The 13,108-nt window shown below is 35.3% G+C and overlaps 1 protein-coding gene across 1 annotated transcript in view; it reads right to left on the reverse strand.

The window, feature by feature from the left end:
- WDR78 (WD repeat domain 78) overlaps positions 1-13,108 on the reverse strand; it is a 105,549-nt gene that overhangs the window by 52,700 nt on the left and 39,741 nt on the right. Inside the window, 2 exon segments of the mRNA XM_011994975.1 lie at positions 615-754; positions 4,948-5,104. Of these exon segments, the coding sequence (XP_011850365.1) occupies positions 615-754; positions 4,948-5,104 (297 nt within the window).

Below are 13,108 nucleotides of genomic sequence, written 5' to 3' on the forward strand. Positions count from 1 at the left end.
AAAAAAAAAAAAAAAAAACTGGACTATAACTTTGCTTGTAATTACTTCTTTGGCTACATCCTAGAGATTTTGGCTACGCAATGTGCTCAGGGTTGTTAATTTGTACACATTGAGAGGTGGTAAGTATAGTAGTTAAGTGCACAAGCTCTAGAACCAGAACAGTTAGCAAACTTCTCTTTGCTTGTTTCCTCATCTATAAAATGGGGAAGCATAATAGTATGTACCTCATAGGGTTGCTGTAAAAATTAAATCAGTTAATATATGTGAAGGACATAGAATAGTGTCTGACACATTTAAAATGTTAATAGTTATGGCTGATATTATTTGTGACATAGTAAATAATCAGTTTATATAAACTTTTAAAGAGTATAAAGTTCTATGACATAGCATGCATAAAAATCAAGATGAATAATTATATCATTCAAATCTACATATTTATTACTTAACATGTCAAATTCTGAAAGTTATAGATCACAGTGTCCAACTATTGTTGTGGTTTGGCCAAATTATTTTTATTTTTGCTTTATATATTTCAATATTCATTTGTTGATTGACAGACTCAAAGAACGTATATTAGAACATTATAGTTTATCAAGCAGAATGAAACAAATTACCTTTATCTTCCATTATGATTTTATCACACTGAACATCTTTATTCTTTGGTGCTCCATTGAAAGTCTGCATCATCCTTTCAACATATAGGTCATTGCCTAATCTATTTCTACAAAGGACTTCATAATTCTTGTTCCTCTGACTGTAAAAAATAAAATGTATCCAACTCATTATTAAGAATCATCACCACACAAATTATCGCTTTATATTATTCTTTTCCTTAAAATTACTTTCATTAATGTGGCTTGCACCAAAAAGTGAAGTGAGAGTTCAGAAAAAGCCTTAGGAAAAGACTGCACTAAATGACCTCCAGAGGACTCTTTTATACTCTATTTCCCAACATCCCTATTACTTTCGGTACCTATCAATAACATGCTAGTACTAACTCCATGTAGGTTTTAGTTCTGAATATTTTTAAATTTTCCATTACTTCTTTGATGACCCATGAGGAATTTAGAAATGTGCTTTTAAACTTCCAAATGTGTATGTAAACGTGTCTGTTTTAGTTGAGATTTGTGTTACTAATTTTTAACTTTATTACATTGTCCCCAGAAAATTTCATTTGTATGATTCTACTGTGAAATTTTTGAGACCTTGCTTCGTAGCTTTATGAATAGATAATTTTTTATAAATGCTGCATGTGTGCTGAAAGAGAGTGTGTTCTCTAATTGTTGAGTGCAGAAGTCTGTATCTGACCATTAAGCTTTTATTCAAATTTTCTATATCCATACTAATTTGTTCTCTGGTTGACCTACCAACAATTAAGAGAGGTGTGTTTAAATCTCCTACTTTAACAGGATATGTATCAAATTTCCAATTTTTGCTTCACATGTTTTCAGGTTATTTTATTTATTTATTTATTTATTTATTTATTTATTTATTTATTGAGACAGAGTCTTGCTCTGTCACCCCGGCTGGAGTGCAGTGGCACAAACTCAGCTCACTGCAACCTCCGCCTCTCAGGTTCAAGTGATTCTCCTGACTCAGCCTCCTGAGAAGCTGGTACTACTGGCACAAGCCACCACACCCAACTAATTTTTGTATTTTTAGTAGACACGAGGTTTTACCATGTTGACCAGGCTGGTCAGGAACTCCTGACCTCAGGTGATCCACCTGCCTCGTCTTCCCAAAGTGCTGGGATTACAGGCATGAGCCACCGTGCCTGGCCCATGTTATTTTATTAGGAATATTCAAGTTCAGGATTACTATACCTTTCTATCATTACGAAGTACACTTTATCCCTAATAATGCTGTCAGTTTAATTGTTCCTCTGTAGGTGACATGTTTTTTAAAAATAGTTTTCTCTTTTTATTTTTTAATGAAATTACTTTTAAATTCCAATGCTCTTATTTACCTATTTATTTATTTATACATAATAATAATAAGAGATGTGGTCTCACTGTGTTGCCCAGGATGAATTTGGACTCCTGGGCTTAAGCTATTCTCCGGCTTCAGTCTCCCAAGTAGCCAGGACTGCAGGTATGTGCCATTGTGCCTGGCTTCCTTCTACTTTTAAAATCTTCTCTTTTTATCTGGTATTCTGGAATGCCAGTACAATGCACTGAGAACATTTCTTTTTGAATATTTACTTTTATTTAATCCTATTTCTGTGGAATGGTGTCTTTCAACAGTTTGGGAAAATCCTTCCCCACTCTCTGAATGGTATCTCTCCTCCATTCTTTATATTCTGCCCTTTTTGAACCTCTGATTACATATATGTTAGACCATTATTTTATTGTCACCTTTTTTTTTTTTTTTTTTTTTTGAGAGAGAGTCTCACTCTGTCCCCCAGGCTACAGTGCAGTGGCGTGATCTTGGCTCACTGCAACCTCTGCCTCCCGGGTTCAAGCGATTCTCTTGCCTCAGTCTCTGAGTAGCTGGGATTACAGGTGGGTGCCACCATGCTGGGCTAATTTTTGTATTGTTTGTAGAGACGGGGTTTCACCATGTTGGCCAGGTTGGCCTCGAACACCTGACCTCAGGGGATCCGCCTGCCTCGGCCTCCCAAAGTGCTGGGATTGCAGGCATGAGCCACTATGTGTGGCCTATTGTTAACATATTTTTTAACCTCGTTTTCACACTTTATATCCCATTTTATCTCCAAACTTGATTTTGCATAATTTATCCAGATCCTGTCTAATTCATTAAATCTCTATTCAATTATGTCTAATGTTTAAATCAGTTTACTGCATATTTTCAACAATTACATAAACCACTTTAAAGTTCTTTTTAGATATTTTTCCAAATACAGGTCATGATTTCTGACAGTTTATTTATTTATTTTGAGACAGAGTCCTGCCCTGTTGCCCAGGCTGAAGTGCAGTGTTGTGATCTCCATTCACTGCAACCTTCGCCTCCCGGAAAAGCAATTCTCGTGCCTCAGCCTCCTGAGTAGCTGGGATTACAGGCGCCCGCCACCATGCCCAGCCAATTTTTGTATTTTTAATAGAGACAGGGTTTCACCATGTTGGCCAGGCTGGTCTCAAAGTCCTGACCTCAAGTGATCCACCTGCCTCAGCCTCCCAAAGTGCTGGGATTATAGGAGTGAGCTACTGCACCCGGCCTGACAGTTTCTTAATGTTAATCACGTTTTAACTCTGTCATTTATTTGTTTAAACATTTCACACATTTTATATTCTATATCTGATAATATAATTATCTATAGTCTTCAGGATTTATACCAAATTCAACCTGAGGGAATTCTTTTCCTTCTCCTTCTCCTTCTCCCTCTCCTTCTCCTCTCTCTCCTTCTTCTTCTCCCTCCTCTCCCTCCTCTTCTTCTTCATCTTCTTCTTCCTTTTTTTTTTCAGACATGGTCACATGGTCTCTCTCGGTTGACCAGGCTGGAACGCAATGGCGTGAACACGGCTCACTGCAGCCACGACTTCCTGTGATCAGTCAAGTGATTCTCCTACCTCAGCCTCCTGAGCAGCTGGGACTATAAGTATGTACCACCATGCCTGGCTAATCAAAAAAGAAAAAAAAATTGTAGAGATGGGGCTCTCGCCATGTTGCAGGCTGGTCTCGAACTCCAGGGCTCAAGCCATCCTCCTGCCTTGGCCTCCCAGAGTGCTGGGATTATAGGCATGAGCCACCACACCCAGCTGATCTGAGGGAATCTTAGGAGCCAAAATGGTAGTATGCTTTCCTCCTGAGATTAGTGTTTGCTTCTGACAATAGGGAGTTGACTCTACTGGCCTAGGAGCAGTTGAGATAATTGAGCTCCTTTTGAGAGTCTTAGCTTAACACAAGAATCTCTCTTTCAACCCTTTCAATGTAAGGGTTGGAAGAACCCAAGAGTCATCACTGGTCTCCAGATCCATGTGTTAATATTAACATTTCTTCCCAACATTTCTCCCTTTCTGATTTCAAAGCAATTATCTGCCCCTTTCTTTTTTCCCTCTTTCCTGTTTTTTTTTTTTTTTTGTCTGAGGAACTTTCCCTTCCTTCTTATGAGTTTTTAAAGGTATGCTATCATGATCTAATATGTACTATGTTTTATAGTTCAAACCATATTATAATATTTTATATTTTGAGAAGGAATAATACCCTAAAATTATTTTACTGATGGAGTTTTTAGTACTATAAATCCTATTCAAATAATACTTTAGGTAAAATAATCAGAATAACTATTAATAATCTACTTATAGTAACTATATTAATTTTAGACAGAGGAGAGTGGAACAAGAACAATTATCAGGGATAAAGAGGGATAGTATAAAATGAAAAAGGGGTCAATTCTTCATGAAAACATAACAGTCCTTAAATGTGTATCTGCCTAACAACAGACTGTCAAAATACTTGAGACCAAAGCAAACTCTATTTATATTCATTAATAAAGAGAAAAGGAAAACTTCTCTAATATAGTAAATTCATTTATTTACCCATATTTTCCCTTCCTAAGTTTTAAATATTAGGTTAGTGCAAAAGTAATTGTGGTTTTGGCTATTACTATAAAAGTATCAGTTCTTTCTTTTTAAATTGAAAATGATTTATATATGTATAAAAGTAAAAATAATTAAAACCTATATAGAGACTTGGAAGCCTATTTTGTTATTTGGCTTAGAAGTTCGCCTAATTATTTAAAAATATGGTAAAGCTATGGGCTCTTCCTCTAGAAAAATTTACATACAACATAAACATTTACCTTTCATATAAGTTCACATGGCACTTATATAACTTTGTATATAATTTTGTAGGGAATATACAATTTCCCCCCTAACCCCCCAGTGTATATCCTGGAATCCCCAAGAACCCTTCACAGAAACAAGGATAAGAACCCTTGGCTTAGCATTTGAATTACAGAAACAATGTAGACAACTGAACCATACATACGTTACTTTCTCAGCTTCTTCAGATTCTACAGAGACCATGGCTGTGGGCAAGTCAAAAAATCTCAGTGTTTCTGTCTCTGTGAGTATTATCTCTATATTCTTCTCCAGGTCTTCTTTTGTTACAATTTTTTCAGGTGCTGCCCTTATAACTTGCAAATCTAAAATACAAGACTTAATTAAAATCATTTACTAATTGCTATTTCTAATTTGCATTTTTCCTTCTAGTCACCAAAATACCATACTGGGTAATATATTGCAGGTGGTCAGTATAGTCAGGGAACAGGCCAGGTTGTGAGATATAGTCTATTCAACCTTTCTGAAGCCAAATTGGATCCTGTAGGCCATAAACAGCCTTCCTTGCTGACATAACAAGCCTACCCCAGTCTAATACCTATACTCATAACTCTAAGGGTATTCCATTATTACTATCCCACAATATTAATTGGGAACTGGGGTTAGTGACTGTCGGTACTACTCAAGAATATGGAGGCAAGTATATTTAGGGGGCATAATAAGCAACACTTCTTTCAGCCGTGAAGTTAACTTCTAATTCGTAGCTTTAGCAAACTTTTATCCTTCATTTGCTCTCCTTATTAGCTGTCTTTTAATTTAGATGTCATTCCATCTCTAATCATCTTCACCAGGGGTAAAGACTCTACTATATTAGTCCTGGTTGACTATAGAAGTAAGATTGGAACCAATGTCCATGCAAATAATAGAGTGAAAATAATTGGCCATAAACCTTTAGGACAGTCAGAACTGGATCCAAGGTCCTTGGAAAATCCCATTGAGAATTGAGTTTCACAGCCAGGAGAGTTTGGAATTGGTTATGTGGGTAACAGCCACAAGAAAGTATATAAGTGAGAGTTCAGTGTTTTCTACCAACAACAGGGTATACAGCAGACATTCATGAGCCTTTGGGATAGGTAAAGCTTGGACAGCTTTAGGAAAACTTAAGAATGTCTCAGTCTTCTCTCTAAAAGGTTCAGAGCTGAGAAAAACACCTTCCTCATAATCTAAAAAAAAATACAAGTTATTAATTCCAAAAACCAATCATGAGCATTTTTAATGGCTAAATAAATTATGGTATACCCATCTATGACTATTAAATACTAAGTAATTTAATAATAAAAATTTTTGAAAATATGTTCTAAAATGTTAAATGACAGAGCAGCCCAGAACATGATCTGCACTATGGTAATAAGAATGTAAAATATTATGCAGATAAACAAGGTCAGGAAACAGAAAATTTTAAGTTGCAAATCTTCTTTAGTTTTGGGTGATTCTTCTTTTTTTAATATTCTTTAATTTTTACTATTTGTGTAATACATTTTAAAAATAAGTAAAAGATTTTATTTATATAAGTAAATCTGACTAAGACAAAATAAGGAAAGAAGTAAATGAGTTAGCCACAAGAACAAAATTTGAGGTATATGTAGTCCAAACTTTTTGTCAGTGAAGAAAATAAAAAACAGAGGTTAAGTGAAAAGTCCACACAGGAATACTAGCAATTTTAAGACTGGCGTTTCAGGCTCTTGATTCTCCGAGGTTTCTTACTGTTAGACCACCAGAAATTCCTTTGCGATTTAGTTATATATACTTCAAAGTAGCATTGTGGCAAAGACATGCTAATTATAAAAATAAATGATCTTATATTAGATATATTACACATATAGAACCTAATATAGTAACACCTCAGTTATTATGGTTGGGAAAAGTAATAGTCTAGTCAACCTTCTTGATGGCAGAGGAACTACCATTCATAGACAAAGCCCTGGGATGGCAAGTAGGATTTTTGCCTGGAGTTCTGTATCACCCATTTCCTAAATGTTGCTTGAATTTAATATATATTCAGAAACTACCCCCCAAACCACACTCTTTACCCATAGAATCTGTCTATTTCATGGGTTAGATCCCCTAACTCTAGACTGGCTGTACCACAGATTTTGAGTACACCTCTCTCTCCACCTAGAAAAGTATCACAGTTCTATCAATCTGTTTTGCCTGCTCCTCTTGACTGCCAATGATGGAGGGAACATCTACACTCCTGATGGTTCTTCCCAGAAGAGGGAGCTCTAGCCTAGTATGACAATCATGGCTCCTCTCCACACCTTTACTCATGAAGCCCCTTGAGAGGGTTAGGGGAGTCCTGAAGTGGTCTAGAACCTTTCATGAATGGGTGGGTAAGTCTGTCAAATTTGAGGGTTTAACAGGGGACTTTTATCCACAATGTGATATTTTGGCTCCAATTCATCATATTTACCCTTATCATATTTTTCAATTAATTCAGAACAGGGTAGGGAAAAGGGATGCAATTGTTTGGCTATTCTCAGAGACCCCAGTAGAGAACAACCTATGAAGCCTTCCTTGGCCTCTACTTTAGTTTCAATGGGCCCAATACAATTACAGTATAATTGAGTCACAAAAGCAGTTTATTCTTCCTCCTTTCTCCTCACTTGTCAAAGGTATCTATTAGTGAGTTATTTATTAACTGAGAGCATCCAGAGACAACCTGTGCATGAGATGCTGTTTGGCCCCTACCTTGCAATTAAAACCACAAACTTTTCTAAGCACAAAACTCCTTTTGGTTTTATGGTAAAGCAATGGTTCTCAAACTTTACCATGCATCAGAATCACCCAAAGGCTTAACAATAATTGCTTGGGCTTACCTCTAGACTTTTTTTAAACATTTGGTAAACTTTGTGTTTTAGAATAGTTTTAGGTATACAGAAGAGTTGTAAGAATAATTAGAGTTTCTATATACCCTATATCCAGTTTTCCCTATTGTTAACATTACTTTGGTACATTTAGTACAACTACAATATTGCTATTTTATTATCATATAAAGTCCATATTTTATTCAGATTTCCTTAAATTTAACTGTCATTTTTCTCTTCCAGGATCTCATCCAAGACACCACATTACATTTAGTCATCATGCCTCCTTAGGGTTCTCTACACTGTGACAGTTTCTCAGAATTTCCTTGTTTTTGATGACTTTGAGAGTCTTGAAGAGTAGTGGTCGCATATTTTGTAGAATGTCCTTCAATTTGTGATTTTCTGATGTTAAACAAGTGTTATGGGTTTCTGGGAGGAAGACTACAGAGGTAAAGTGTCATTCTCATCATGTCATATCAAAGATACATGATAACAACCTAACTTATCATTGATGGTGTTAATCTTTACCACCTGTCAATATCCTCTGCTTTAAAGTGATTTTTCCTCCTCTCTCCTTTGCATATTGTACTGTTTAGAAGAAAGTCAACATGCAAATCCCATACTTATAGAATGGGAAGTTAAGATCTACCTTCTTGAGGGAAAAATATCTATATAATAATTTGGAATTCTTGTATAAAAAGATTTGTCTATTCTCTCTTCTTCATTTATTCAATATTTGTTTGTGTTACTATGAATTCATGGGTATTTATTTTATAATTTGGGTTATAATCCAATTCTATACTATTTATTTTGTTGTTGAAATTATTCTACCTTTTGCCATTGTGAGCTCTTTCTGTTGGCTGCTAGGTTCCTCTCAAATACCCCTTTTTGTTGTTTGTTTATTGTAGAGACTTGTTCTATTTTGTTTTGTTTGAGCACTTCTTTACTCTCTGGCTCATCTTTTATCCCTGCCTCAGCTCTAGAATTGGGCATTTCTTCAGAGCCCTGGTTACTTTTATTAGACAATGGAATTAGAAACCAAAATCTGAGCACTGAGAGTGCCTGCTGCTTCTGGGGTGTCATTGCTTCTAGGCCTTCTTAGTGGACAGAGCTAAGAAATATTTGTATGTGTACTAACTTGTATATATAAACATATCTATACATCTGTGTTCACCTATATATCTCTATTAAGCTAAACATGAGTTTATATTAATGTTTTTGACACTTGTTCGATACCACATGGATAATTCTAGCTTCCTTTCTTGCTTTCTGTAATCTCCCACTCCAACAATGTTGAGTTCCTACCATCTGCCCTCCAATTACTTACATGTTCAATCCCAGTATGCACGTACAATGATTCAGAATTATTAACCCCATACCCCATGGGAAATGACTACAAACTAGAGTGTTTATTTGCAGTTCCTTGTGTCTTTAATCTCACAGCCTCTACTCATTTTCAATATTATTTAGGTGTATACCCTTTCCTCCCACTCCTTCTGGGGGGTTATATTATACATTTGTAAGGCAGTTTGATTCTTCTATTACAGTCTGTATTCCATTGTAGGATCCTCCTATTTCTTAACTGTGATTTTAAAAAAAAATTCCCGAATTTTAAGTCTCACTTTTTGTGCAGTAATATTCTATGGGTTTTAGTAAAGGCATGGTGCTATGTATTCACCATTACAGTATCTATACAGAGTAGTTTTACCATCTTAAAAAATATTCTTTGTGCTTCACCCATTCAACTATCCCTTCTCTTCAAGGCCCTAGCAACCATTGATTGATCTGTTTTCTGTTTCTACAGTTTTGCCTTTCTCTAGACTGTCATATAAATAGAATCAGACAGGATATAGTCTTTCCAGACTGGTTTATTTAACTTAGCAATTAGTATTTAAGATTCATCAATCTTGTTGCATGGATTCATAGCTCATTTTTTTATTGCTAAATAATATTCCATTATATGGATATACTTTTGTTTGTTTATTCACCACTTAAAAGTCATCTTGATTGCTTCTAGTCTTGCATTTATGATTAAGCTGCTAGAAACATTTGAGTGCAAATTTTTGTGTGAAGATAAATTTTCACCTCATTTGGGTAAATACCAAGGAACACAACGGCTTGATGATATGGTAAGAGTATGTTTAGTTTTATGAGAAATTGCCAAACTATATTCCAAACTGGATGTACCTACCATTGTACATCCCCACCAGCAAAGGAATGAGAGTTCCTATTTCTCCACATATTTGCCAGCAATTGGTATTATCAGGTTTTTTAGCCATTTAAATGCATATGTAGTAGTATCTCAAATTTAATTTGCATTTTCCTAATGACATATGAAACTGAGCATCATTTCATATGCTTATATGCCATCTGTATATCTTTTTTGATGAAGTGTCTGTTCCTACATTTCGTTCATTTTTCACTGGGTTGGTGATATGGTTTGGCTGTGTCCCCGCCCAAATCTCATTTTGAATTGTAACTCCCACAATTCCCACATGTCATGGGAAGAACCCAGTGGGAGGTGATTGAATTAAGGGGGTGGGTAACTCCCACAATTCCATGTCATGAGAGGAACCCAGTGGGAGGTGATTGACTTATGGTAGCAGGTCTTTCCTGTGCTGTTCTTGTGATAGTGAATGAGTCTCAAGAGATCTGATGGTTTTAAAAATGGGAGTTTCCCTGCACAACTTCTCTCTTGTTTGCATGCTGCCATCCATGTGAGACGTGACTTGCTCATCCTTGCCTTCCACTATGATTGTTGAGTCCTCTCTAGCCACGTGGAACATAAGTCCATTAAGCCTCTTTTTCTTCCCAGTCTTGGGTATGTCTTTATCAGCAGCTTGAAAACAGAGTAACACAGTTGGGGTTTTTTAATTGTGAAATTTATGAATTGTTTATGTACTTTGGATAAAAGTCCTTTATGATCTATTTGATTTGCAAACAATTTTCTCCCAGCCTGTGATTTGTCTTATCATTCACTTAACATTGTCTTTCACAAAGCAAAAATTTTTTAAAAGTCCAATTCTACCAATTTCTACTTTTATGGATTGTGCTTTGGGTGTATCTAAAATTCCATTACCAAAGCCAAGATCACACAGATTTTTTCCTGATGTTTTTCAAAAAGTTTCATACTTTTGCATTTTAAATTTAGGTCCATGATCCATTTTGAGTTAATTTTTGAGTAAGATGTAAGGTCTGTGTCTCTGCTCTCTCTCTCATTTTTTTTTTTTTTTTTTTGTATGTGGATGTTCAATTGTTCCATCAACATTTATTGAAAATTCTTTCTTCATTGAATTGCCTTTGTGTTTTTGTAAAAAAAATCAGTTAATTATATTAGTGTGGGTCTATTTCTGAGTTCTGTATTCCATTTTATTTATCAGTGTACTTGATTATGATAGCTCTATAATTATGCTTGAAATCAGGTAATGTGAGTCCTCTGGTTTTTTTTTCCAGAGTTGAGCTGGCTGTTAAATCCTCTGCTCTTCAATATAAATTACAGACTTAATTAGCTGATATCAACAAAATGATTGCTGGGATTTTGATTAAGATTGGATTGAATCTATACATCGAATTACAAAGAACTGATATCTTTACAATACTGAGTGTTCCAATGCATGCATATGAAATTCATTTATTTATTTTTTTTACTTTTTTCATCCCTGTTTTGAAGCTTTCTGTGTATAGATTCTGTAAATATTTTGTTAGATTTATACTTCTTATTTTCTGATGCTACTGTAAATGTTTTTTGTTGTTGTAGTTTAATTTCAAAGTTTAGTAGTTCGTTGATGGCAAACAGAAAGGCAGTTTGCTTTTATATATTGACCTTGTATCCTGCAATGTTGCAGGATACATGCCTATTGGTGCCAGGAAGTTTTCTTATTTGTTTTTTTTTTTTTTTTTTGTAGATTCTTAGGAATTTTCTATATAGACAATGATGTCATCTGTAAGTATAGACAGTTTTATTTCTTGCCTTCCAATCTGTATAAACTTTTTTTTGAGACAGAGTTTCGCTCTTGTCAACAGGCTGGAGTTCACTGGTGCGATCTGGGTTCACTGCAACCTCCACCTCCCAGGTTCAAATGATTCTCCTGCTTCAGCTTCCCAAGTAGCTGGGATTACAGGTGTGCACCACCACACCCAGCTAATTTTTGTTTTCTTAGTATATACGGGGTTTCACCATGTTGGCCCAGCTGGTCTTGAACTCCTGACCTCAGGTGATCTGCCCATGTTGGCTTCCCAAAGTGCTGGGATTACAGGTGTGAGTCACCACACTTGGCCCAATGTGCATAAACTTTATTCCTTTTTAAAAAAGTAAACCTAGTTTCGTTTTGCCTGTGACATAATTTTTTAAATATCTTTTTAAGGAAGATATTTTTAAATATATTGTATTTTACAGGAATATACAATTTTTAAATTGTAAAGTGACAATTTATAATTGTGTACATTTATGGGTTATGAAGTGATGGTTTAAAAGTAGAATAATTAAATCAAGCTAGTTAACATATCCATCACCTCAAATACTCAACATTTTTGTGGTAGAAACGTTTGAAATTTCTCTTTGCAATTTTGTAAAAATAGACTATTCTATTATTCTATTATTAACTATATTTACCACATTATGCAATAGACTTTTTAAAAAAAAAATACTTCTAAGATTTTTCACCCTTTGATCATCATCTCCCCAATCTCCCAAATCTCTAGCCTCTGTAACTACCATTCTACATTCCACCTCTATGAGATCAATTGTCTTAGATTCCACATATAAATGAGAACATGTAGTATTTGTCTTTCTGTGTCTGGTTTATTTCCCTTAGCATAATGTTCTCTAATTCATTACATCCATGTTGTCACAAATGACAGAATTTCCTTCTTTTTAAGGCTGAATAGTTTTCCCCTGTGTGTATATACCACATTTCCTTTATTCATTCATCTGTTGATGAACATAGGTTGATTCCATAACTTGGCTACTGTGAATAGTGCTGCAACGAACATGGGATGCAGTCAGAGAAACTGATTTCAAATCTTTTGGGTAAATACCCAGAAGCAGGATTGCTGGATCTTATGGTAATTCTATTTTTAGTATGAGGAAGTTACCTAGAGTTTTCCATAATGGCTATACTAATTTATATTTCCATCAACAGTGTATGAGAGCTCCCTTCTTTTTCTGTATCTGATGAGATGATCACACAGTTTTTGTCCTTCATTCTATTGTGATGTATCATATTCATTACTTTGCATATGTTGAACCATGCTTGCATCTCAGGGACAAATCCCACTTGATCATGGTGGATGAGTTTTTCCAATGTGTTTTGGAATTCAGTTTGCTAATATTCTGTTAAGGATTTTTGTATCCATGTTCATCAAGGATATTGGCCCATGATTTTTTTCTTGTAATGTCTTTGTCTGGCTTTGGTATCAGGGTGATATTGGCCTTGTAAAATTAGTTTGGAAATGTTCCCCCTTCAGACCCCAGCTGCAACCCTGCCCAACTGCAGATACCAAATA

Source organism: Mandrillus leucophaeus, unplaced genomic scaffold (assembly GCF_000951045.1).
Source record: "Mandrillus leucophaeus isolate KB7577 unplaced genomic scaffold, Mleu.le_1.0 Scaffold464, whole genome shotgun sequence".
In the NCBI taxonomy this organism is placed as follows: Eukaryota; Metazoa; Chordata; class Mammalia; order Primates; family Cercopithecidae; genus Mandrillus; species Mandrillus leucophaeus.